Source organism: Sander lucioperca, chromosome 8 (assembly GCF_008315115.2).
Source record: "Sander lucioperca isolate FBNREF2018 chromosome 8, SLUC_FBN_1.2, whole genome shotgun sequence".
Classification (NCBI taxonomy): Eukaryota; Metazoa; Chordata; class Actinopteri; order Perciformes; family Percidae; genus Sander; species Sander lucioperca.
In genome coordinates this window covers 22376115-22402769 of record NC_050180.1, presented here as the reverse complement: position 1 = coordinate 22402769, position 26655 = coordinate 22376115, and the positions used below count along the sequence as shown (strand labels likewise).

Here is a 26655-nt window from a genome sequence, read left to right as displayed (position 1 = left end):
CTTTGCACTAAGAAATTACTGAACTGTACAATGTTGGCTAGCAATTTTAGCAATTTTAATTAAATGTATTTCAAAACCATGTTAAAAATGAAACAACTGGAAATGAAATGAATTGTCGTTATCTACAGTTGTAAAAGCAAACACATTGAAAACATTTGTACGATTTTGTGAAAAAGGTTTGCATTTCACAGAATAAGAAATATAATGAAATAAATCAGGCACATGAACTTTACAACTCACAACCAGCATAAAACAAAAGACAATGTTAAGATAGTGAAGCAATTTACTTAATACAGACTTTTAGTAAACCACAATAAATACACATTTCAATATATCATTCATAATACTGGAAAATAAAAATTAACACAGGAATCTTAACTGGATGCAGTTTCATTGTATCTATCCTTCTCATACTGTATGCTTTGGCATGATTAATCTGGATCTGGCTGATTATCTGACCATGTTGATGCCACTGATTGTATGAAAGCAGTCTGTAGACTTATTTTGTCCCACCGAGGTGGCAGGAGAGGTCCCAGCTACTCAACAGTCACACAGAACCACTATAACTCCGGTACTGACCCTTCTGATTATAAAATATGGGCAGATATTTGCAAGCTTGGAAGAGGGACAAATATCAGTATTCATGCAGGAGCAGAGAGCTCAAGGTAAAGAACATATTACAATAGTACTATTCATCAAATTATTGCAGTCCCCCCAGTGTTGAGCGGTCACTCCAATTTCCCTTTTGTCACTGATTTAATAAAGGTTATTCATAGATTTTGGTAAACATTATTTTCATATCTGGCTGCTTAGTAATTTTCAATGGCTCTAGGTACTCAGGAGTCATATTGTGTAGCTGTTAATTATACTGATCTAAATCATATTTCATAATAAGCTTTGATTGTCAACCTTGAGCATTTGCTTCCCCCATACACAATTATTGACATATTTTGTATTAAACTAATGGTGCTTTAAGTACAATAGCAAGTGCCATGACAGCCAATTAAAATAAATCTCAGTCAACTTAATTGAGGATCTTCTTTTAAAGGGAGTGCCTATTAAAAACGCTCAAACTATTGCACATTACACTTCAAAAAAGCAAATCAACATCATTATTGGATCCACAAAAATAAACAGCTTAGTTATTAGACAGTCAAATGTGGCTTATACCACATTCAAAATCAGAAATCCAATAAGCAGTCAATTCATGAAATACTGACACATTATTTCGGGTCAATATTTTGTTGACAGAACTTTGATATAGACTGGTTACTGATGCTTTTCAAATGAAGCCTATTATGCATTATAATTAATAAAGATAGTGTTCTGTCGTCTATAATGAATCATAGAGCTTCTCATACTTGTGGAGATATGTCACCCGGTGCTACTTTATTAATATCCCTGTATTAATCAAATGATTCAAAGAATAAATCTTCATTTGTAGTGGCGACTGCAAATCATGATATTCTAAGAGTAAACTGTGGAGAGGAAAAAAAACAAGTGAGGGGCCATATTTTTACACTGTTCAAGTATTCATAATTTAAAACCAAATGCATGCCACTGCACCCCCACACATAAGTGCAAAAGGCTGTTCATTGATTTCTTGACATTTTATGCTATTGATATTGTATTCCAAATATACAAATAAGAATTCAGGCTTTTTCATGCTTTTCAAAACCATAGAAAAGCATATGATAGTGACAAAAAGAAGAAGAGAAATGTACATTATGTACACAACACATTTTTATATAAAACAATGGCATTTTTTCCCCTAAATGTCACTGAGATTCCCAAAACAGCATGCGTAATGTTATCAAAACATTTACAATATATAAGTGTACACATAATTCAGAAACAATAAATAAACTGACAATAAACCTTTTTTTGCACATTTGACACATACAGTAGACATAGAAAAGTTCCATCTACAGTACAATATCTGCTTAAAACTAGAACTTTACATCTGAAATTACAAGATACATTGCACGGCATGACATAACTGATGTTATAAAATGTTTGTTTTTTTCATTTGTTCCATCTTGCAGTAAAGCGCACGCTGTAGTGGAGAAACCTTCAGAAGCGAATAATTAAAACATTTCCATCATGACCTTATGGCTTTATAGTTACAGATAAAAATGTACTGCAGTGCTGTAAATTGCTTTAAAATGTAAGGTCGGATAATGCAAAACAAGGCCATGATTATGTTCCCTTAAAATACCACTTGGTCAGGCTCAAGTAAAGACGTAATAATGAAAGAACACTTTAAAAGGCGAGGCCCACTAAATGGCTGCGACCTCGGGGCAATGGTCTGGTAAAGGGAGGTTCTTAGTGTTGTTTCCTAGTAGGGTCAGGTCAGAATGGCCATTAACACCGGACTCTTGCTGTGGCTGTTCAGCTGTTATACATGAGCTGCTGTATGAACCCTGGGTGTTATTGTTCAGGTAGTTCTGAAATTGCGTCTGGTTCTGGGTGTCAGGCTGCTCCACAAAAGCTGCTTTGGACAATGCCTTCTTGTCCTGATCAGGTGTATAGCAGGTCAAGGGGGCGGCAGGAGCACCGTTGGTCAGAGTGAAGTGGTGATTAGCTGAGTATTGTTCCTCAGCCTGATTAGAGTAGTCTGTGTACTGCTCGGCAGACATGTTGAATTGTCCTTGGGCGGCACTGCAGTTGGTCGTGCTGACTGGATCTTGGAATGCTAAGGCTTCCCCGTAGGGTTCACTGGGTTGGCTGGTTTGGCCATCAGAGACGGCACTGGCGCTCCCCAGCTGATAGTACTCAGCTGAAGAGGAGTTCATTAAATATGTGTTTCCATTCATGTGGTTGTCATGAGCCACAGAGCCATCGCTGTAACACAGCACAGAGGGCAAGGGGACAACCTCAGACCGAGACACTGACAGGGTAGTCATGTCGCCCTGAAAGGTTTTAGACTTCTCTTCATCTGCATCCTCTTCCTCCTCCTCCTCATCCTCAGAGTCACTGTTGGCTAAGCTCTGGGTGCTGGAGTCAGACAGTCCACTGCAAACACTGCTGCTATCCTCCTCGTCCTCATCATCTTCTTCGTTCTCCTCTTCCTCCTCCTCTTCCTCGTCCTCATCTTCATCTTCTTCCTCGTCTTCATCATCTAGCGTCTCCTCCATCTCGTCGGCAGCCTGCATGTGCATGCTGGCCGTCTGCGGAACGGCGTCTGACAGAGAGTACTCCAACCTGTGCTGGGACTGAACCAGAGGGTTTCCGGCCCCCAGGTCATTAGTTTCGCTACGGTAACCGTTGGTGGGGGACGCCTGCTGCTGCTCACGGCTCTTCTCCAGTTCCAGCTTCATTATGGTATGCAAGAAATGGGTCCGAACACGGATAGGATTAAACTCCACTCTCCCAGTTGAATTGGTGCAGCCCTCTTTTGTGCAGCCACATGGAAATGACATACGGTCCACCTAAGGAAAACATAACATTTACTATGCTATCCATTCTTTTTTAAACGGATGATCTGTGTAATGTGATAATGACACGATTGTTCCAAATAATGAATGTGCGTTCTCTAATATACTATATCAGTCATTGATCCATGCACCTTCTCTTTAAATGTACAGTATGTTTCTCTGTTTACAAGGGCGGGGATAAAGCTGAGGACATGCATGTCATGGGATGTACCTGGCACTTGATCCCTGCGAGGCTGCAGGCACAGGTCTCTGGGTCACAGAAGACTCTGCAATCACAGCCGCAGTCCTCTCTGGACATCCGGATCGCCCGCAGATCATGTTTCTCTTCCACATCAATCTTCTTTACCCCAGAGGAGCGCAGCAGTGCCCGGCGCTTTTTAGTAGTAAGAGGCTGCAGGAAGAAGTACTCATCTACCTCTGTGTTGTCCAGATCGATGTCGTCATCAGAAATGTCCTCTGCCGTAAGCGTGTTGGCCTCTTCAGACTCCACCGTGCCATTCTTAGTCAGCTGAAAATAAGATGGCATCACATCAAAGCCATTTTATAAAGGTGAGAGAACACAAACAAAGTGCTGTTTTAAACAAAGACCAAATTCCTTTAAAATCCTTCACATTTCATAATTTTGACATACTGATATAATGTGTATACAATCCTATGTACAAAAAGCTCAATTTTGTTCAGATACAGATTACAAAAAAATTTACCTTGAGCTTGATTGAATTGAGTTTCTCCTCCTTCAGGTGATCTCTGAGCATGTCTCTGTGGATCCTCTCCTGCTCCACTGCAAATTCACCCAGGGAGTACTGCCTGATCCAGCTGTGCCTGTTGGACATGCCCAGCGTGCTGCCTCCCTGGCTGGGCACGCTAGTGAAGCCCTGCCGTCGGCTGAAGTAGTACACTGTCACATTGTCAAAATGCACCCTCCTCGTCCGCAGGCGCTTCTCTCTCTTCAATATCGAGTCAGCTGCAAAGGAAGACTAGAATGTTAAAAAAGTGGTACATTGCCTGTACTTGTCATCTTGGTTGTAAACTGTTTTTGAAAATTCATTAATCCAATGTGGAAATAATGAAAGCTCTACAATGCAAATCAATGTGTCAAGAACACTTTCAGTTTATTTATTTTTTATCATTTATACATCCTTCACATTGAAGCAGACCAGTTGTATAGCCATGTAAAGGCTGTTAAGATAAGTGACATTTTTATGGCAAAATGTGGGACACAGACATGCTGAGGGTATTGTCCTTAAATGCCTGAAATATGAGGAATTCTTTCTTGCCAGCTTTACAGCGAGCTTCTACGTATCTTAGCGCAGCGGAAGGATTTCATCACAGCTCTGTGCTTCCGCTTGGCATGCGAGTCCCCAGTGTGTCTTTTTAAGGAGAGCTCTACAAGAGGGAGAGGCAGAGAGGAGGGCAACGGCGGAGCATAAATAATCCCCTGCCTGGCCCAGAGCTAAAGAGTGCTGGTTCACAGAAGCTGGGTTCCCAGCGTTCACCCCATATCAGACAGACAGGACAAATAGAAACCATCTGGTTCTAACTGCTCTCCACCCCACGCAAGAGGGACAATGCATTTCATTACAGATGTAGAGCTGTCAGACTGAGCTGAGCTGAGTTTCATTATCTATAAAGAGAAATGCAAACAGTTGTCAGCTTGTTTTAGGTGTAAAAACAGTTAGCAGGTGTAAAAGGCGCACTATGCGTTCCTGCATGACGTTACTTCTGTTGACGTTCCAAGTAAATTCAAAACAAAACAGAGCAAGCTCACCCCTCCCCTCATGTTTCTGTAACTGTCATGACTAACTGACCAACTGTCACTAACCCCCACCCCTTCCCCCAACCATCTTGTCGGTGATTGGCTGGAACGTGTTTGTTGTATTTTGGTGCCTATCCTGTGCCTCTAGTGTTTGTTTGATGTTTACGCCCCCTGTGTTGTCTCCCAAGACCGGGTTTTTTCACAGTGTGTTCAGGAGGCAGGCAGCTAGCAAATCAAGGAGAGATGCCTACGATTTGAGATAAAAATTAAATTGCGCTGAAACCATGCAGGAACGCATAGTGCACCTTTAAGGTCTTTATAATCAGCTTTTTTGTTTTGAGGATGTCTATATTAAAACCTATATGAAAAACATTTTAAAGGTATTTTTAAAATACTATCTATAATCAAGTTTTCCTTTACCCTTTTACCCTCTCGGAAACAAAAACATATTACAGATGATTTTCTCTAACACAACAGCATGGAGATGTAAAACCACCATTTAATTGTTTCATCTCTCTGTCAAGACAGTCAATCACTGTACATGCACATGTTACTTCACAGGAGTGAAGTCTTCATAGTGCACAGCTCCCTTGTTGCCATCAGCTGACCTTCTCCCCAGCTACCAGCAGCTGCAGCTGACACAGAGGCCAAGCTTAGCCTCTAGGGACGCAGCACCCTACTTATGTATGTCTCGCTAGAGGGGGGGGACCCTGTCACCCATCTGCATGTCATTCACACAGATGATGCATCATCAAAACACAAATTTTGTATTGACTTTGCTATTAATTAAAGTAAAAAAAACAACTTGTTTTCGTTTAATTGGCAAAAATATTTTTATTTTGGAAAATGAAATCCTAAGTAGCCAAATTGTGCACATACACACACACACACACACACAACCTGTCCAAATGTGGCTCATTTCTTTTGTTCTTTAAGAATTGCATTATTAATCCCCCAAAAGGATGAATCAACTGTATTATCTATTTCACTCACATTCTGATTTGCATGTGCACTGTGTTACTTATTTGTGTCTTTTTGAACCTGCAGAGGAGACATGTCTTTTATGGTTGGGTTATTTTCGATTAAGATTGCATTCTTAATACAAAGTCAGTTCAAGCCAGGAAAAACTGTGGAATCTCTCGGTAGTAGACCTCTTTCTGAACTGGTGAGCTTCACAGAATCTTCAGTGTGATCTTATCGTAGTAAACCAAAACAAGTTTGCATATCTGCAGCTGTTTAGCCCTTGTTAATTTGTTGTAATCTTGGCTGCAGCTGAAACAATTAAAGGTCCCATATTATGCTCATTTTAAGGTTCATGGGTTTCTACGAGAACATGTTTACATGCTTTAATGTTCAAAAACCACATTCGTCTCATACTGTCTGTCTGCATATACCTGTCTGAAATGCTCTGTTTTAATGCCTGCCTCTTTAAGCCCCCCTCCCGAAAAAGCCCAGTCTGCTCTGATTGGTCAGTGTTTCCGGATGTTCTGCATCTCGGAAGCTCTGCACCATCAATGCAGCCAGGTAATGACTATAACGGCACTATAGTAGCACTTTCTACTTTTATATTGTATAGCTGTGACATCACAACCGTGCACAAGTCCTCACGGCTCGTTTAAAGGCACCATTTTTTAATATGGGCTGTTTGGATTTCTTTGTGGATTGAGCGTTTTGATACTTTTACTTTTATTTTTATAGCACCTTGACCTGCTTCTTTTTACATTATGGGACCTTTAATCCTGTAGTAGATCGACAGAAAATTTGTCTCCAACTATTTAAAAAAATGATTAAAACTTTGAGTCATTTTTCAAGCAAAGGGCATTTGATGGTTTCAACTTCTTTAAAGCTATAGTGCATAGTTTATGTCTCCCCCATGAGGAATTCTAAATTCTGTCGGTGCATCCACATGATACAAGCCTTCTTAGTAACCAAAGAGGATACGGAGGATTAAAAACACACAATGAACTCTTCAGAAGAGGTAATTATGTTTACTTGAGTTTCTGCTCGCGAAAGTCGCTAGACAACACCAATACATAGAGAGTTTTGTGGAGCCGATAGTCTTAATTAGCTTTGTATCAACTCATTTGGCAATGGCTTGAATGTGACAGACATTCATTATTATTAAAAAGTTGCGCACTAAAGCTTTAATGTGAAGTAATGTTTGCGGTTTTTCTCTTTTTTAAATGATTGTAGACTGAATATTTTGGCATTTTGGAGTGTTGGTTGGTCAACTTAGGCTTGAGGAAATCACGACAGGCATTTTTCACCACTACATTTTAAAGACCAAATGAAAATAAGTGGCAGATCTATCCATAATGAAAATAATAGTGGTCTTAGAGAGGTACATTTACTTGTACGGTACCATCCGTGTTGCATGTTGCACACACACATTTTGAGACTGCATCAGCTCATTCATCTGGCTGGGCCTGTACACTGATGCTGGTACTAATGATGGAGGCTATCTGTGCATCCTTCCCTTTTATTACAGCAGCACTGGACTCTTAGCATCGCTCATCTTCCTCTCCTCTCCTCTCCTTGCCTCTCCTCTACCTCTGTCCAGCTATGCCTGTAAATTCATATTACACTCCCTTATCTACAGACATGCAGATTTGTTCTCTCTAACCTGCATCCTGCATTGATTGTTAAATACAAAATCAGGCTGTCTCTGAGTGTTATTCCCTTCTTGATTAAAAATCATTGTCAGTGCTTTAGCTTTTTGTTCCTTGAGATGAAATGATGACATTATTGTTCCTGTCAATTGTGCACGTTAGCCACACAGAGCTCAATGCATGAATTTAAAAGACACGGGCACTCACGGGTGAAAGGGCCTGAGGCAGCGGGATTGACACTGTCACCACTATCCCCACTCTCACTGCAGGAGACCTCATCATCAGACTCCCGCAAGGAAGAGCACGGGGAGGAGGAGGCTTCCACCTCCTCAAATTTCCTCTTCAGTATTCCACTCATGGTCCGCCGCATCTGCACCTGAAACGGAAAGACAGCAGAGGGGCCACATATTATTTAATATCCAGTTTAGGGCCTTCATAATCCTCAACACACTCAATTAGAAATGAGACCCAGACTCCCCGCCCACACACACACACACACACACACACACACACACACACACACACACACACACAGACACACAAAATCTCTCCTGCCGCTATCCAGACTCCCAGGCTTCCCTGGGCGATTGATCACCTTGGTACAAAAGAGCTGAGATGGAAGGCGAAAGCTGCTAATTACAAACTATGTCTGCCTTACAGGAAGTTAATTCCACTGTCTTGGATTGAAAAAATCGACTGGACCAACTTATCTTGCACTGCTATCAGTTACAGTGAAATCATATACAACATATACGTATTATGTACAGTAGTTGAATATTATGTGATTATGTGCATTTAATTAATAATACTATAAAATAACAGAAATATCCACTAGATTAAAATGTATTACACTGCATCTAGGCAGAAAACTCATCTGGAGCTTTTTCTAAAAAAACATAATGCAACAAATTAAAGCATGCATCCGTAGTATTCGTGGGATGTTTGTGTGCATTTATACAGGTGCAAACACATGCTGATGTGCACTTCCGTGTAGCTGTTGAAGTGTGGCAACAATCTGCACAACACAAAGTGATTTGTACATATATCACACATCATGCAAGTGATTTGTACATATATCACACATCATGCAGCGCTAGAGAAGGAATAGGTGAGGCTGTTGTTGACAGGATAATGAATGACATCCTGTACATCTGTAATGAGCTTCTGTTTTGTCAGATGCTTCCTACAGAAAGAAAGGAAAGTCCTCAGGCGAATGCAGCTACAGACATGGCACAGCGTAGTAAAAAGAAAAACACTGGTACTAGTGTACTGTGGCTCTAGTTTGCCTTATAATCTGCAACAAAGTAAATCATTGCAAAATAATAATAGCAACAATGGACCACTAGATATTATTCCTGCTACAGACTTTTCAGTGATAACTACCAAATAAAACTATCTTTGTATGGCTGTGTAGGTGCAGCTTAATGTTTGTGCTTACAGCATTTCATACAGAGGCTGTTGTAACAGAAGTGTTACAGACCACTTCAATGTCAATTGAGAGGAGCCATTAACTCCCTCTGACTGATGATGCAATTAGACAAATAAACAAGAACAAGCTCATCAGTCAACTACACTTAAACTAATCACCATTACGCTGGAACTACTGCATTGTAACTGTCCAACAATGTATTATTTTGATTATTATTTTTTTTTTTTTTGAGTGTAATGGCTGTAACATTGCAGGACTTATTTATTCCCTTTTCATATTATGAGGCATTGCTAAAAATGTAGTCCTTTAAGGTACTGTATTTATCTGAAGAGCCCTTTGTTCCTTGTTTAAACAGCAGCAGCTGGAACGTCATGTCACATTTAAAAATATACCCAATAACACAACGGTGCTGCTGTAGCACAGCAAGGATTGCTATGACTGGCAGGTTTTCCCTCACTGCTTTCTCTCTTGGAAACTGGAATCAGTAAAGACAGCATGCATCTTCACGCAGTCCAACTCTGTCTATCTGCCAGAGCAGCTTGTGGAGGAGTTCCATACACAGACAGCCACAGTGTTTCATCTGGGCTCTGCTATCGAGTCATTACAGATGCAAATGCTGCCTGAGAGAAAGAGGTGCAACCCAGAGATGACTAGTGCTGCCAGCAAGATGGTCATTGTTCCCAGAAGGCTGTGCTTGTTCAGCGCGGTGACATGGCACCGCCAGCATTTGGAGAACCTCCAGAGTCAACAACTCAACCTACAACTAAGGAATGTAAGGCATCCTCCATCTGTGAGAAAGTGGAGGAGAGAGGAGTCTGTCAGGGTAACCTTCCTAAAAAGATTTCCTTTCAGAAAGAACTGATATTAATTTGGAAGCAAGAGGCGGCATCCTGAGCAAGAGTGAACCATCTTTTTGATTCTGTAAAGCCAATAACTGAGCTGGCTGACAAAAAAAACATCAATCTAGTTTCTCCTCTGAGTGGTTATGACCAAATGACATTAACTAATGAATGAATCCTAAAATATATTAAATTAATCTTATGAGATGTCAAATGTTGAAGCTGCTAATCTCACATCAAAACAGTGACGACACACATTTTCACAATCCACTTCATGTGTTGGCAAACAGGAGTGGAAATTTTCACCAGAAATGACCTGTGTAATTTTAGTCCATTTCCTAGCGAGGGTCCTAATTAGATACCATTGTTGGAAACCTATTCGTATGCTTAGCCCTCAGCTGATGCTGCACTATAGGCTTTGATACCAAAAGTGGTTTCCATGGAGATTCTAATGTACTCTCACAACTAGTGCTTTACCATATGACAGTGTTTCCAGTGCTACTGTGTATCAGGTTTTTTTTAAGATTAAAGCCCCAATGTTAGTTTATATATAGTTTATATAAGCACATTATATATATATATATATATATATATATATATATATATATATATATATATATATATATATATATATATATATATATACATACTTTCTCAGATTAATGTATTACTAGTTAAATTGCATTCTGTTGCGGCAGCATTAAAAAGGTAACATCTTGACACTGGATGGGCATGACATCATAAGCCACAGAGCTGTGGGTAATCTAGGGTGAACCTCTTTTATCATGGCTAAATAAAAACCAGAGATTGTTGCTCCTTTCTAACAGCTCTTCCTTTGTCTTCACTGTTGCCTTACCACTAATCATGGCTGGGCAGCATACACTATGTTACAAGGGAGAAAATCCCAGAGAAAATAATGCAGCAAAAGCCAGCTTGGAAAGCCCCTCCCTGTGTTTGCCTCTCTGTGCACACACATCAATTGTGGAAACCAACTCCTGTCCTTAATCAACAGCGCTCACGGCACTGTAGCACACTTGCATTCTGAATACAATAATTTTCCTCCTCGTCATTCACAAAGTTCTCACAGTCAAAATAAAACCGATGTGACAACACAAGCCTCAAAACATTCGTGCCAAGTGATGCCAACAAGCCTATGGCATCTGGTGCAAGTCATGACACATCAGTCCTATGCTGACCAGATTACACTTCTCTGTGTGTGCTCTGGCCCTCACAGGAACAACTGACCTGTATCCAGTGGCAGACTGTGATTCCTTTCACCTCTTCTCACAGCAGCACAGCCACACAATCATAAATGTCGCTATTCAAAAAAGGTGAAACATGATAAGTGAAGAGGTTCCCATTTTGTTTCAGTCCACTGACTTGCAGCGACCCCTGAGCTCCACGGGTATGAGAAAAAAGGGTGCAGGAGTGTGAGAGAGACTTGTAATGTTCCAGCTCTGACTGCACTGTCGGTACCATATGCTTTATTGTTGCAAGACGACAGTCTTTCTCACTTTAACTCCCTGTCTGTCACTGTGTTTTCCCCTCTCTCTCTCTCTCTCTCTCTCTCTCTCTCTCTCTCTCTCTCTCTCTCTGGCCACACAAAGGCTCATTAGCTGCAGCCGGCTGAGAGGCAGAAGTCTGACTGGAGCAGAGTGGAGCAAAGCAGAGGCAGCCTGTTAGATCACATGGGTGGGATGTCTGAGAGAGAGAGAGAGAGAGAAAAAAGAGAGAGAGAGAGAGAGAGAGAGAGAGAGAGAGAGAGAGAGAGAGAGAGAGAGAGCATGCCTCTGCTCCTGCTGTCTGCAGATATTTTTACCAACATGAGCCGGGGAAAGGAAGGGGGGTGAGTATGGGGGAGGAGGCAGAGGTAAGGGGGGTCAGAAAGAGGGAAAAAGACAGAATGTTGGAGAAATGTATTGGGGGGTGGGGGGCGTATGGGAGAGCCGGTGGGGGAGGTGGGGTGGTGTGGGGGGGGCATAACAGAGATGCAGAGAGGAGACGATTCAGGGGGGAGGGAGAGTGAGGAAGAGGTTCAGTGAGAGTAGGGAGGTGGAAAGGATAGAGAATGGGGGAGAAAAAGAGAAAAGGAAAAAGGGAAACATCTGATGCCAAGAAACACACAATCCATCGAGAGAACATAAAACTACAAAATAAAAGCTTAAATGACTAAAAATCCAGGATGAATCAAATTGAATGACAGAACAGTACACAATATTTATATAAAAAAAATGTTGGCATACTGTTTTATTCAGCTGCAATAACTAGCATATGAAATCTGAACATATACCTGGAAGAAGTTGAAAAGAAAATATCACCATATACTACCTCAATAAGATTTGTCAGCACTGTAAATGTGATCCCAACACTTACTTACTACGTATTGGACACAGCTTGTGCAGTCAGAGAGCCATTATATCATTCTTGCACTCAATTGGACCGTATTTCAACATAAAAGGTCCTGCACTTCCTCTTACAGGATCATTTAAGTCTAGGCTAAGCTTTTTTACAGCCAGTGCAACATTTCAGTCTTTACAAACAAATGATCGTTTCTGAGCACAAACATACAAATTATATACACATGGCTGATCAAAACCTCTTATTTGCATGATTTTAATCCATTGCGGTTTAGCTAGGTAGTTTATACAATGTCTGTTAAAGTCAACATTTATTGACAATCTTATGTAAAGGGTTGATGTTGTTACCTTGATGAAACTTTGAGAAAACAATTGTCATTCGACTGCAATGTTCTGCATTCTCACCAGTGTCCTCACTGAACCTCGCCTCGACAGCACTGCTCTCCTTCTCCATCCTTGTTGTCTCTTCCTCACACTGCACAAACTGCCTCTCTCTTGTGTACTATATAACATCATCTAGCCACAGACACATTAGCAAGCTGCAGTAAGTTAATTTGGTCTTGTACCTTCAAAGATCATCGCAGATCGCAGCTTTTTTAAAGCAAACATTAGTATAAAGTTAACCTGTACTCCTGAAGTTGTTAAACCACTGTCAAGCAAATCAGAGCTGTATTTCTACATAACATGCTACACCGAATTTAGTAGTAATAGTAGTAGTAGTAGTAGTGGGAATATTATATGATTTAAGGGTTTACATCCCAGTGATGTTGACCATTGAAATGGCTCATTTTAAACATGCACTCAGCACACCAGTGTACTGACAGTACTCTGACAGACTCTGCTGAATCAGAAGGACCAAAGAGCAAGCAAGCATCACAACACAAAAATGCAATACTTCTAATGCTGTATGTATCTCTGACACAAACAAAAAGTGAACATTACAAAAATCACAAACACCATATGTATTGCAGGTCTACTGAAATGGTCAGGATTACTGTAACATTACCATTGTTACTGTGTCTACCCAATTTAGATAAATGCTACTCCGATCTAACTGATCAGACTAATAAGAAGTCTCATGTCCCATGTCACAGTTGATGTGTGTGTGTGTGTGTGTGTGTGTGTGTGTGTCTCTATCTCCACTAAAAGACCATGCAATTAAAATGATTGCCAATGACTCGTCATACTAATAGGTGGGAACATGAGCTACAGAGGTTTGTGCCTGCTTAATCTGTGGGGTCTAGTTCTAGTAAAGCAAAGCTACTATCTCAGTCTTAACTCGAATGACATCAGTATTTAAATTTATATAATGGAAATGTGAAGCCATGAATCTATGCCTGATTTTCTGTCCTTTAAACTGCTTGCGTCTGCCATTTTCATATTTAATATGAATTTAAATAAATGAAACATCTTTTAATACATCGTAATTTTCTTAAGGTTTTTAGCATCTAAATTAATTGTCTGGGCTTTAACTCTGACTGCCATACTGAACAACACACACGTCCAACCTAGCAGATAATAATTGTGACAAAACAACATTAACCCATGAATAGGCTGTTAAATACACTTTACAAGAACCATGAACTAATTTTGTTTTAAGGGTTTCTGCTTACAATTACATGAAAACCTGTCTATGTTCTGTTACATGTTCTACTTGTTTGGCTGTTAAATTAAAATAGGAGCAAAACAACCTGACCAAACTCGGTCCTACTGTCATTTTCTCTTCAAATGTCAAAGTTCTGTTATCTGTTTTTAACAAAACTGATTTTGATCATTACAGTATAGGTTAAAATGTCAATGTGAAAACAACTGTAAAGAGATATCACATAATATATACATCCATTTCTTTCAGCCTGGTTGTTCTTCTAATCACTTCGATGAAATGTGTTAATAGATGACCTTATCTGCATTCCTTTAATGATTCATCCACGAGCATCACACATATATGCTGCCCTATTACATGAAAATGCAAAACATAAGCTGGAGAGATGGCATTTGTTACACCATTGCGCCAGTGATGGTGACCTATATTTGCTCTGACTTTCAAGAGGCTTTCATATTTCAATGAAGGGAATTGAAGACAGCAGGCAAAATAAACAAAGAAAGGGTTTTGAATGAATCATTTGTACATACTGTAATTGGGGCCATATGCAAAAGTCCTGCCCAAATCCCAACACAGTACCAGATGAAAGGCAAATTCTAAAATATGTTTTTAATGATATATTCGAAAAGAGTCTTATTGTTCGACACAAATAAGCAAGTAGAGGAGTGCTTGTTATTTCTCACAAAAAATACTATAGATTTTTTCAAATCGTTATGTTTTCTGTTACAGAGCATGTTCAAAGTGGAAGCGGGAAAAGAAGAGAGCGATTGTCTTTTGTCTATACTCTCTGACACATGACCTGCCTTATCAAAAACGTTCCTGCAATAGCTATTTCCAGGGTCCTTTGCACAACATTAGTGATAAAGGACCTTCACAGTGTGTGCATGTGTTGGTTAAAATGCAAATTGTAAAAGCAATCATTGAATAAACCCTTCAGTGACCTCTGCAAAACATTTGACTCTGAACTGTCTGGCTTCATGACAACAAATCAGCAACTGTTTGGCAGCAGTGGCCATGAATCAGAACCTTTACAGTAATGGAAGAAACTGGAGTGAACCAAGGATGAATAATTGCATCCACCCTGCTTATCACCTTCATCACAGCCATTATCCATCTCAAGACTTAACATAGCTATATCCCAGTATGTTAAAATGTCTTACAGAACAGACTGAAGGTTCTTCAACCTATATAGATAGGTATAGATTCAAGCCCTTAAGGTCAAGGGTCTCCATCAGGTCGCCATCAGCTGCATCTCGCAGCTCTACTATAAGGCTGCAGTATACAGATGTAATGCCATCTGCCATCATTTAGTCAACACGATCTGCAGTGCGTCCATGGTGCATTTCCAAAGACATAAAACATACTTGAAGTGGCCATAAATAGTAAGTGGATAGAAGTTGTTCTGGACTGTGCCACATCCCCACATGTACCATATATCACTTTGCCTTCCTTGGCAGTTTGTCTCTCCTCAGAGCAAATACTGACACAGAAATGCACGATCACATCAGCAACACAAGCAGGCTTTTGCCAAACCGAGTTGCCGCTGTGTGGTGCAGTGGCCTAGAACACTTAAAGTAGAGACATCTCAGAGCACTGCAAAATTCATACCAGAGCTGCCTCCTAAAAAATCATGGACATCCATTGGGAAAGAGAACCACAAATGTTAGTATGTAAGAGGAAACAAATATTTACTGGATTTCCATCACAATCATCAAATACCAGCTCTGACACATTGTGTGTGATGTAGTTACTTAATGTCTGACTTGTGTTAAAGCAGACACTCTCATCTACATACTGGCAATCAGGCACCTAGATTTTGAAGAGAGTTGTACTGGGACAATGTCAGGACCAGCTACAAAACGTCCAATAAATGGATGGACGTTGCCCATGCAGACAAAGAAGGCAGATCGATTACCGTCACTGTACCCTTATTACAATAAAATCTGTGGTTCCAGGAATAGAGGGGACAGTTGTGGTAAGGCCACATGTGTAACTACTATTTTTGAATGAGCAAAGTACATTTGGTATTAACTTAAATGTATTTCTATCACAGCTTGATTAAGGTAAGGAAAAGATCATGGTCATGGTTTGACCTGCAAGTGATATTTTGAATACTGTATTGACATTTGACTCTGACTCTGAAATTTTGCAACTTGAGCGATCAAATTAGCACGAGTAATGCAACATGAGGCAAATTTACGTGGCCGGTGTGAACACAACATAAGACAGTAGGCAGATATCTCTAGCTAACATGCTCAGATCATGGATGTATTAAGAAAAAACACATTCCAAAATGACGCTCCATTCATTCCCATGAAATTTGCTAACTAGGAGCATACAACAAAAGGGTTTTCAGGCTTCAGTGGACTTCCGTGTTTTGGGGCCCTCAGAGCATGTGCACAAGAGCACTTCTCCAGCCGAGCTGTTAAGAGCTTACGAGAGTTCCTCTGGTTGTGCCAGCCGACTTTCGACAAGTTGCTAGTGGAGAAGGTCAAGCATTGAGCAAGCTAAACACCTAGATATTTTTATATTTTTAAGAATTGGAGACCAAAAAGGCCAGTGAACATAAGACTTACATTGGTCAGGCAACCAGAAACATGACTTTACATACCAATGTTGTTGTGTCTGTAGGTTATGTAATTAACTAAGTGTTTGCTAACACATCAGCTAACTAAATCAATTAGCCAGTAGTATTAACAGCTGTGCTTCAGCTGAGTTTGCTTTGAGTTTGCTGAGTATTTCTGCACCCTGGTGGTCAAAAATTGCTTGTTGTAGCTTTAAATGTTTCTAATAGCAACACTGACATCCAAAGTCTGTGTCAAAGTCAACCGCCATCCACTCTCACCTTCCCTGCGCTACATTAACCCATCAGAATTGGAGAACATTGCAGATGAATATACGCAGGTCACTAATTAGTCAGTTACATATGTATACAATAATTATTTGCTACATATAATACATTTTTAGGAGACATATTTCCTCCAGGTGTGTTTGTACGCCAAATGTCTATGTGTGGGGGCATAGGAGCGGGGTTGTGTGGGTATAGATTGATTGAAACTTGCTTCCTTGCTCTGTATCGACGTCTGGCAAATTCCTATGCCATTCAGTATGGCTGGTTGCATCGCAGACTACAAGTGTTTCCGTAGTGATGAAACACATCATTCATCCAGATGGCTTGGCAGATCTTTTTATTACTTCTCTCTTCTTCTTTTTTCAATGCAAGAAAAAAATAATAATTGCAGTAGACCATGTCTGAGTGACTAAGGGTGCATTCCAGTAGAGTCAAACCCTGAAACCACAAAAGATCCTGGGCCATGCAGCCAGTCTGAGGTTGTGTTCGCACTCATCCATCACTGGTGTCACACTCAGCCATACACGGCAACCTTGAAAGAGAGGGAGAGGAAGCAAGGCAGAAAGCGAGAGATAACTAGATAGATATAAAGAGAGAGAGGCCAGGTCTCAGTTGGACTCCCCTGAGGAGAGGCTGTGGCCTGGATGATTATACAGCTACAGATGATGTCAGTGGAGGATCCCTGCCTCAGAGAGAACACAAACACACTGCTCATATATTCATTGACACTGCTTTGTAGAAGGGGTGAGATAGATTCCTAAATTATACATGAAAAGGGCACAGAAGAAAGTGTTTTGTAATAGGTCAGGGGGCATCTCCCTTAATCTGTAAATGTGCTAGCATCATATTCAGGAATAACACAATAATCATTTGCATCCTGTTCCTGGAGAACATATAGGGCAGAAACTCTCATACATCATTCAGATACTTAAAAAACAAAATCCATGTGCAAATGGTGCAATTAAGCTACAGTATCTACAAATGTTGTATATGCACAATCCCGTGCCGTCTTTGCAAGTGGCCTGTCATTACTCATGTTAGGAACAGAGCACTGAAAAACACCTGCCTAATTGTTCAATGACAATAGACATTTGCTCGAGCTGTCAGATGGACAAATTTTGCAAATAAATAACACTAATTGTCAAATAAAGTCATCTTCATTCTCAGTCAGCCTATAAAGAATTACACAAGCACAAGAAGAAAAAAAAACATTCAACATAATAAACACAAAGGAATCCATTTAAGGAAATGTAGTGACATCTACAGATTTATGCAAATGAGACTTCACATGCGCTCTGTACATTTGTTAACTTGCACTTGCCTGAGGCTGCAGACAGATCCACTCCACACACATGAAAGGGGGGGGAGCAGGAGAGAGAGAGAAGGGAAGGGAGGAGAGAGTGTAGCCCACTGCTCAGCACTCAGCACACGGAGGAGATGCAGCCTGATGCCTGTGCAGCCTCCCTCCTGCAGCTACAGTACAGCCGAGAGCTGGGAATCATTGATCTGTTCTTCCTCCTCATAGAACAATAGAGGAAGCACGGCTTCTTATTAACCACATGGGCTCAAAGCAAAGGGTGACTCCATGTCTAATACATATCTAGCTGCAGCAGTTTAACATTGTATTAAAGCATAGTTGCAAATAACTGTCAGTATTATGAGTGGCCAGTGTACTTCTGTAAATGACATGAATGATAATATTATGGCAAGAACTTGTGAACTCATTTGACTCCTGGCTTGATGTGTGGTTTCTTCTTTCACATCAAAAAGCAGCAGTATTTTAATGAAATAGAGCTACATGCTTAAATGGAAGAGTCATCTTTAAAAAGAGATTTGATCCAACATCTTTGTTGTTACAAGCAGTGATCAAAATACGCCGAAGCAGACAAGCACGAACGAACAAGCTCAACATTTAGACTAATGTTTTGATTTGCTGTAATTCAAGTCACACAGTGCAGAGGCATAATCAGATACTCTCACCCTCATGTCAATCACAAAAGCTCACCTAAATTATTCATGGCTCTATATTTTATTTATGACTATATTTTCCCATGCCACCTGAAAGTTCGCAAAAGCCGGTTTTGCTGGCAGAAACAGAGCTGCCAAGCATTTCATAGAGACAGGGCTGCTTTCATCTCTCACACAGGCTGGGAAAGCTGTGGGATGTGGAGTTCATATTCTGCAGACAAACCTTATCATTTATATATAGCCAGTATCATGTTGAGATCTTGAATCATTTTTTTATATGCAAAACATTCACACTGTTACCTGAGAAAATTCGTGAAGTAGGCCAGCTCTGCATGTGATTACAGTATGATAAATTAGAGTGATATCAAAAAACAAAGTGACACAAAATACTTCGAAAAATCAATATGAATGTTAACCAGGATACACACCTATTTTAAATGTTCAATGTGTTGTTGGTTAGGATTTTATCTGAGATTGTAAGTGTGTGAAATAGGTTATATTATGTTAATCTCCCCCTATAGATCATGGATATTATTGATGTTTCTGTCTTATGCTGTAAAATGTTACTCCTTCTTATATTTCCCTTTGTAACAATAATTCAATGTACACTATGAAACACTAAGAGTGCCATTTAATATTTAAAAAAAACGTGTATTTATTTTTGAATTTTTACTTAGAATGCTGTCATGATGTTGAAAATGATGTCAGGATCCTTTAATTACAGTATGGTGCTTTTTGGAGAACTATCAGGGCTTTCTTTTATATGTCTTTTTGTTGATAAGATAGCCTATGAGAGAAAAAATGATCAGACATTTGGTTGCTGAAATTTAAAAAAAAAAAGTTCAAAACATCTGCGCACATCTCAAATGTGCAAAATATATTTTCTAAACTTTTGGTCACAAAGACCTTTGTCACTGTGCCACAACATGCAAAACAGTTTCTATAACTTTTTTGTGGCTGTCAAAGACTAGAAAAAATAAAGTTATTATTATTAATCAACATTAAATAGTCATGACTAAATAGGCTAAACATCAAATTAAAGCTAGAAAAAAAATCCATATTAGATATTATTTATTAAGAATTCAACAGTCGAAAGCGGAGCATCATAAGGACGTTGGGCATTGTTTGATCAGATTTGACTGACAGTGATCAAACTAACCAACTAATTCAAATCCTGATCGTACTATTGCATAAAAGTACGTGGCATCATGTTTTTCCAACTGACACGTGTGATTACCAAAGTCCATTATAACTTTAGCAGAAAATTGCTGAAAAGATGTTTTCCATGCCTTTAAAGAAAAAGACTCTAATCCAGATTTTAAAAGTTGAAATCAGACCTTATATATACACTAAATGTAAACATCTATTTTAGTTATTTAACCAGGAACTCTCTTGAGATAAAGTATTTATTTTACAAAAGAGACCTGTAGCACAACAAAACAAAACATGAGAAGAATTGAAGAAGTAGTTTAACTATTTTTTTTTAAATTACATTTCTCATGAAACATTTTATGAATGTGGTGTTGTGGTGTTTAAATGCCTCATATGAAGGCAGTGTTTTCAAACAAAGTTTATTTTGTAAATGATTAAGCCCAGGGTGCATAACACTGATTTGTTGTGCAATAGAAATAAATGGACATAACCTTATCTTATCTTAAATGATTTGGTCTAAAATTCCTAGAGGTTTCCTTAGTTTGAACTTACTACAACTATGTGTGTATCAATGCAGTGGCATTTCTAACTAAGAACAATGGGAAATAAAATTTCCGATTGTAGAATATTTGAAAATCAAACAAATAATTACAGAACCACTTCGGATGTTGATGCCTATTCATACTGGCTATATAAAGCCTTTATGTGGTGGAATACCGTGCACTGACAAATAAAAGTCATTGAGGCACAGCCATATGTTTTTTTTTTCTTAACACCTAATTAGCTGGCAGCAGACAAAAGATTCCAAATAGGTGTCATGGCAACATCTCAAGAGAGCGCAGTCCTAAACTGTGAAAGCCCAGAGCTTACATCTAAAACAACTAAATTGGAACCATGACCCCTGCTGAGACGCACAAAGCTGCTCTGTAATATTAGTTATTTGTTATTAATATTAATCCTATACTTTAACTATATATATATATATATACACACATATATATTATACAGTATATATATATATATATATATATATATATATATATATATATATATATATATATCATATCATATCATATAAAATCAGACTGAATATGGAATTACAAATTGGTCTTTTGTAAGAACATAAATTGTGTATCACACAGATCATCTTAACTGATCAAAAAGACGAATATCCATATAAATATCAGAGATTGCAGCCTGGTTAATGTTGCTGCCTTTACCTGCCTGTTAGCTTGTCGCCTTGTTCCAATTCATTGGAAAAATCCCTTAAAAGATTGTTAATTTAAAACTACAGAGAATATAATTTACCATAAGGAGACAACCTGCTAATTTTAGGAAAATATGGACACCTTCTATATCCTATTTTTCAATGGTTACTGGGGTTAAAATAGGGGTGAATAATAGGGGTGAATAATAGGGCTCTTTGTATGCAGGAATATAAGTTTTATGAATGAGCTGTATCAACATATCAATTCTATATGAGTAATTTTCTTCTTTTTTTGTATTGTAATTTCTGTGGTTTATTATTTCACATTCCAAATGTTTTGTTATGTTGGGGACAGAAGGAGGGATGGCTGAACTATTCCGTGCACTATATTTAGATTTTTTCCGTTTTTGTTGGAATACATTTTTGCATATAACTCAGAAATTACAAAGAAAATAGAATTACATAGTCCATAATGTTTGTTAGATTAATCTCACTTAACTTATCCAGGTGGTCAGCAAAGTGTAAAACAATGTCAAGCAAAGTGTAAAACAACCCATTAGACTTACAACTTCGGCTGATTGTTTTCATTTCTTGCTTATTCCAAAACACAATCCAGCTAGTCTTCCCCACATTACAATCTGACATTTAACCTCACTCAGTAAATCTTCCTGAACCTCCAGGTAGAGCTTAAAGCCACACATTCTTGAGGAAACAACATTAATTTGGCTGTGCATGTGAACCTCTGACAGACACAGACAATTCAGCCACACCAGCCTCCTGCAGAGAGACTCTCCTTAGTGCAGTCAAGCCATAACACCTTTCCTGTGAATCTTTAATGGACCACAGTCCCTGTTATCAAGCTTTAGCCATCTGTGCTACAATATGTAATAGCAGCATGACTGAATCATTTATTCAAATAAGTCAGCTTAATGATGCAGCTTTTCGCAAGTAAATACATCTACTTAATGTTGCAATGTCCTTTAACTCAGTGCCACATGTACTAATTAAATTCTGCTCCTCTGAGGACTGGGTGCTGATAGATTGAGGAGACAGATGGATTGAAGAGGAAACCTCACCTTTCAGATCTCAATCACAAAGATGGGAATAGTTGTGTGATTGCATGTGTATGGTCACATGTTTGAGTGCATGTTTTTGGACAGGGATGGACTGCCTTTTTTGATGCTGCCTTTTTCTTCTGAATAAAGAGGCTGACAAAGGATCAATAAAGAAGGCATTGCTGAATAATGATGCTGCCATATTCAAGCCTAATATGTAACAAAAAACAGACAGTTAACATAACTGCATCTTTTGATTACATTAATGTAAACGTATGCTATTAGAACTACAAGGCAACAGTGAAAACAACTAATCTATCTGTCTTTACTGCTTTGGAAATGACAAAGCCTGTGCTTTTCACATTTTTATAGCACTGATGGTTGATTTGGTGAAAAATAGAAAGAATATATCCTCTTTTCATCATGTTGAAATCAGAGGCATCTCTCTAGTATAATCCGGTGAGAATAGCGCAGCTGTCTGTATTGACTAAACACTGTTGTCTGCATCAACATCACATCATATCTTGTTATCAGAGGGTCTTTTGTGGCAGCGTAGCAACAGTTGTGCAAGCTTGAACACCATCTATCTCACAGGCATGAATTCAATATGTTAATGTTTTGTGAAGGCTGAAAGTATTATTTCAGACAGCAAGGAGATATGATCTTACCTTTAGCAAAATATATTACACTGCAGTGACCCGCCTTTGTTCTGTGAAGAATAGAGAAGAGAAACAGAAATAGTAAGGCTGCTGCCAATTTATGAGTAACTCTACTGTAATTTCTAGAGTTACAAGATTGTGCAAGAGGTGACTTTTAATCATGTTTTATGCTTTGTTGTCACACAAGACGACCACAAAGCCATTGTTTTGTAATGCACATGTTGTAGTACACAGGTTTCGTCACGGAAACTTGCAATTTTAGCATTGATGTATAGACGATTGACAGAGCTTCTAGCTTCTAGAGATCTAAAATCTCTTTGTGAGTCACTTTTAGAGCTGGAGGGAGCATCCCCGGGGGGTTAAGGGAAACATGCTCTCTGCCTCCTCTGCCTGTTTTGCAGGAGGCTCTGCAGGGAACCAGACTCTCTTCTCCCTGCGGTCTGCATGAGAGGCTCAGTTGGCCACATACCAGTCAGCTGGCTCCTAGTACAGTAGCCTGTATGACACACATGTGCGACCTCAAACATTATACACAAAGGCACAGGAGCTTTAACAGTCAGGATCCCTTTGGGCTCTGTGTCTATTATAAACATGTGGAGTGGTAATCCTTTTGTGCACAAAGTGTTTAAACAATTAAATCATCAATGGTTTAAATGAAACAGACATTAGAGTAACTGTCAAATGTCAATGACTATTTAGCACACGTACCAAGCAGACTGAGGTTTGATGCTCAGAAGAGTTTGGCAAATGGACTATTCAGGGATGGGTCCCAACCAGTCCCAACATATTAAGGTAACAGTACAGCAGGTAAACATATAAAATGTGTTATTACTTTATGCAACACGGAAAAGGGTGAGAAACAAAGATAAAAAGGGTTACATTTTTACCAATTTAATCAATGCATGTATTCAAATACAGGCCTATGATTGCTCATACTCACCATTCATTTCGTTACTCTCATCAGTATCCAGCCAGTCAATGACGCCCCTCTCTCAATGGACTTCACAAATTTTCCCTAAACCAGTTTTCCTCTGCGGAAATCCCCCACCGCTGTGAGATCATTAAAAACTGCTACCGGATATACCGATTAGTAAGCTATTGGAAATACCGGCACAATTGTCGCATATAACAACAGTGCTTTAACATGCACTCCTTCCGGCTGCTCAGGGAACAATGGTGCAGCATCGGACTGACAGCTTCACGGCCAACGTGACACAGTCTGTCCAATCATGGTTTAACAAACCAGGAATCATCCGCAGAGCGCTGCTGCCTGCCTGCCGGCCCTATGTGCCGGCCCACTGTAGGCTTCAACGCACACATCCCACTGTGTCATCATGTGCGCTGACTGTTGCCAAAGAAGGTGGGCTTAATCATGATTTAAAAAACACTTTAACAGGGATGTATAGTGTGTATAGGCAGTAATTCATTTAAAATCGTATCGCATCGTGTATGAAGATGCTTAGTCATTTGAGTGAAAAGGCATCTAAAAGTAGGCTAAGTCATTGACTGGATTTCCTGTTTCATTCTCGACTAAATCAGTTGACTTTGACTTCTACATGAGCCTGTGTTTTCTTATGTTGTAATATGTTTGTCTCCACTAGGCTTTACGTTATTTTAGAAGCTGAACTTTGCACCACTGCTGCAACATTTGGACAGCATCCCTCCTGAATGTATAGTAGGCGCTGGGACGTGCACAGACATTTTGGGGGGCAGGGGCTCATGTGAAAAAAGGGCACTTCTCATCATTATTTAAAAAAAAGTTAAATATGTTAACACAACTCTGACTTCCGTACCAATTTATTTTAATCGGAACCCAACAAAGTCTAATCTCCCGACCAATTATTTAGATTTTTTATTCAATAAATACATTTGTTTGACAGGAAAGCTGTGCGCAAACAGAAATATATTTATTTATGGGGAAAAAGGCACTTTCTCTCTAGAAAGAAAAAGGGCAGGTGCTCAAGCTCCCTTCGATGTCTATGTGTGCACTTGCCTGAGTAGGCCTATTACAGCGGCCTCTGTAATAGTTATGATTTTCAAATGAGCCACACATGGTAATGAAACTGATGAAGAGGCTTATAAAAATAAACAGATGCGTTGGCAAACACCCATAGCCCCAATATATCAAATTGAATTAGTCCCCGCTGGATTATGTAAGGTAGATCAGCAGAATGTAAAGGGTGTCTCTGTTAGGTTAGAGCACCATGCAACAGGAAAGCTTTGTTTGTTTTTTAGTGCAAATAAAATATTCAACATCAAGTCCTCAACACATGACTTCTCGGTGTGGAGGGTTCTTATAAATCTGTGAAGCACATCGCCATCTTGTGGCCACAGTGTTAAACAACAGATGTTCTGTGGGGCCAAAATCTTTTGTCATGATCATATCCAAACAGGGCCAAAAGTGTGGGCGGGTATATGGCTGGTTCTGAGTCTGTCGAGATTAAGACCAGAAGGAATTATGCTCTTCCCTCATGTTCAATCTGATTTATTTTAGTGTGCTTGTTATTTACTGGATATGAAAGGAGGCAAGTCAATGTTGCATTTGGAAAATTTCAGAATTATAGTGTCTTTATTTAGCCAGAGAAAGTGTAACGATTGTAAGGGGAAAATTCATTATCACATTCTTTTATCACTTGTTTATGAAATACACTTGTGTGACTAGAACTATTGAACTATATAGTTATCAGTTTAAATTAGCCAAATGTCTTTGACAAGATTAGAGGTTTCAACCGACACCTGGATTTCTCAAGGCCTTAGGAGGTCTGAGAAAGCCTAAGAAACTGATAATAATGTAACTGCTAGCTTATTAAGAAACTCATTATATGGTCAAGGTAGTGATGTAATGAAACTGTTAGCTTATCTTCAATATGTGTTTGTCTTTTGTATAAAGTTATCTGTGGGACTGCCCTACAGATAGATTTTTTGCTGACTCTGACACTCTGTAAACTGTCTCTTTACGTGTACGAGAATAAAATACCAACAAAGACAATTGATTGACTCAAGATCTTTTATTGAACAAATCCTTGTTACCGAAATTTCCTTTACATAGGACAGATGTTGTTTCCCAGAAAACTCAGGTGTTATTGATAACATTAACAATGGCTTTGTTTTATTTCAGTGCCCCTGTAAGCCTGACAGTGAGCCAGTATGCACAATACCAGGAGCAGGAACTGAAGTAGCTATACATGGGATTTATCCATCAATAATTTGATAATTTACACCTATGCTTTTCCTACTGTGACATGTTAAAAATGTCTAAGTATAACATTTCCACAAATGTCTGATGAACTTGATACTGATGTGGTTGAACAGGCATCGGGAATGCAGCCTGTGTTTCTCACAAAGAGCAGTAGATGACACTAAAGAGCTATTCTGGAAAAAAAAAAAAAAACATTTATGCAGTTACACCTCAAACAATTTTAGTCCAATCTTTTTTTTCCTTACGTGGGAATAAACAAAGGCAAGGTAAACAAACACAGCACACTGTGTCAGCCTTGCAAATACAGCTATACTCTGAAGCATGGTGATCACATTATGTTTAAACAGAGACGTGCTGTTTACATTAATAATTTCAAGGAGTACATTAAGTGTTTACAATTAGGAAGGTGGCATTCAAGCACAATGTTGCCTTATTATAAGGAGCCTGAAAAACACTCTTAAAGAGAAAAGGGCAGCATGTGTTGTAGTAAAATAAAAAATAAAAAGAGATATTTACACATATTGCATCAGCACA

The 26655-nt window shown here is 39.2% G+C and overlaps 1 protein-coding gene across 3 annotated transcripts; it reads right to left on the bottom strand.

Annotated features, from left to right (window-relative positions):
* Positions 1–33: 33 nt before the first annotated feature.
* On the bottom strand, positions 34–24141 carry csrnp3 (cysteine-serine-rich nuclear protein 3). 3 transcript variants are annotated; one of them, XM_031298350.2, is made up of 6 exons: positions 23863–24140; positions 22932–22972; positions 8010–8178; positions 4142–4401; positions 3649–3945; positions 34–3431 (listed from the first exon to the last, which is right to left on the bottom strand). In XM_031298350.2, exons 3-6 carry the CDS (start codon positions 8170–8172, stop codon positions 2280–2282), a joined length of 1872 nt encoding a protein of 623 aa, XP_031154210.1. In that variant the 5' UTR covers positions 8173–8178; positions 22932–22972; positions 23863–24140; the 3' UTR covers positions 34–2279. The 3 variants fall into 3 exon arrangements, with proteins under 3 accessions (XP_031154210.1, XP_035859708.1, XP_031154219.1); XM_036003815.1 differs by lacking the exon at positions 22932–22972 and having other exon boundaries at positions 23863–24141; XM_031298359.2 differs by lacking the exons at positions 22932–22972; positions 23863–24140 and adding an exon at positions 11316–11719.
* Between the last annotated feature and the right edge of the window lie 2514 nt (positions 24142–26655).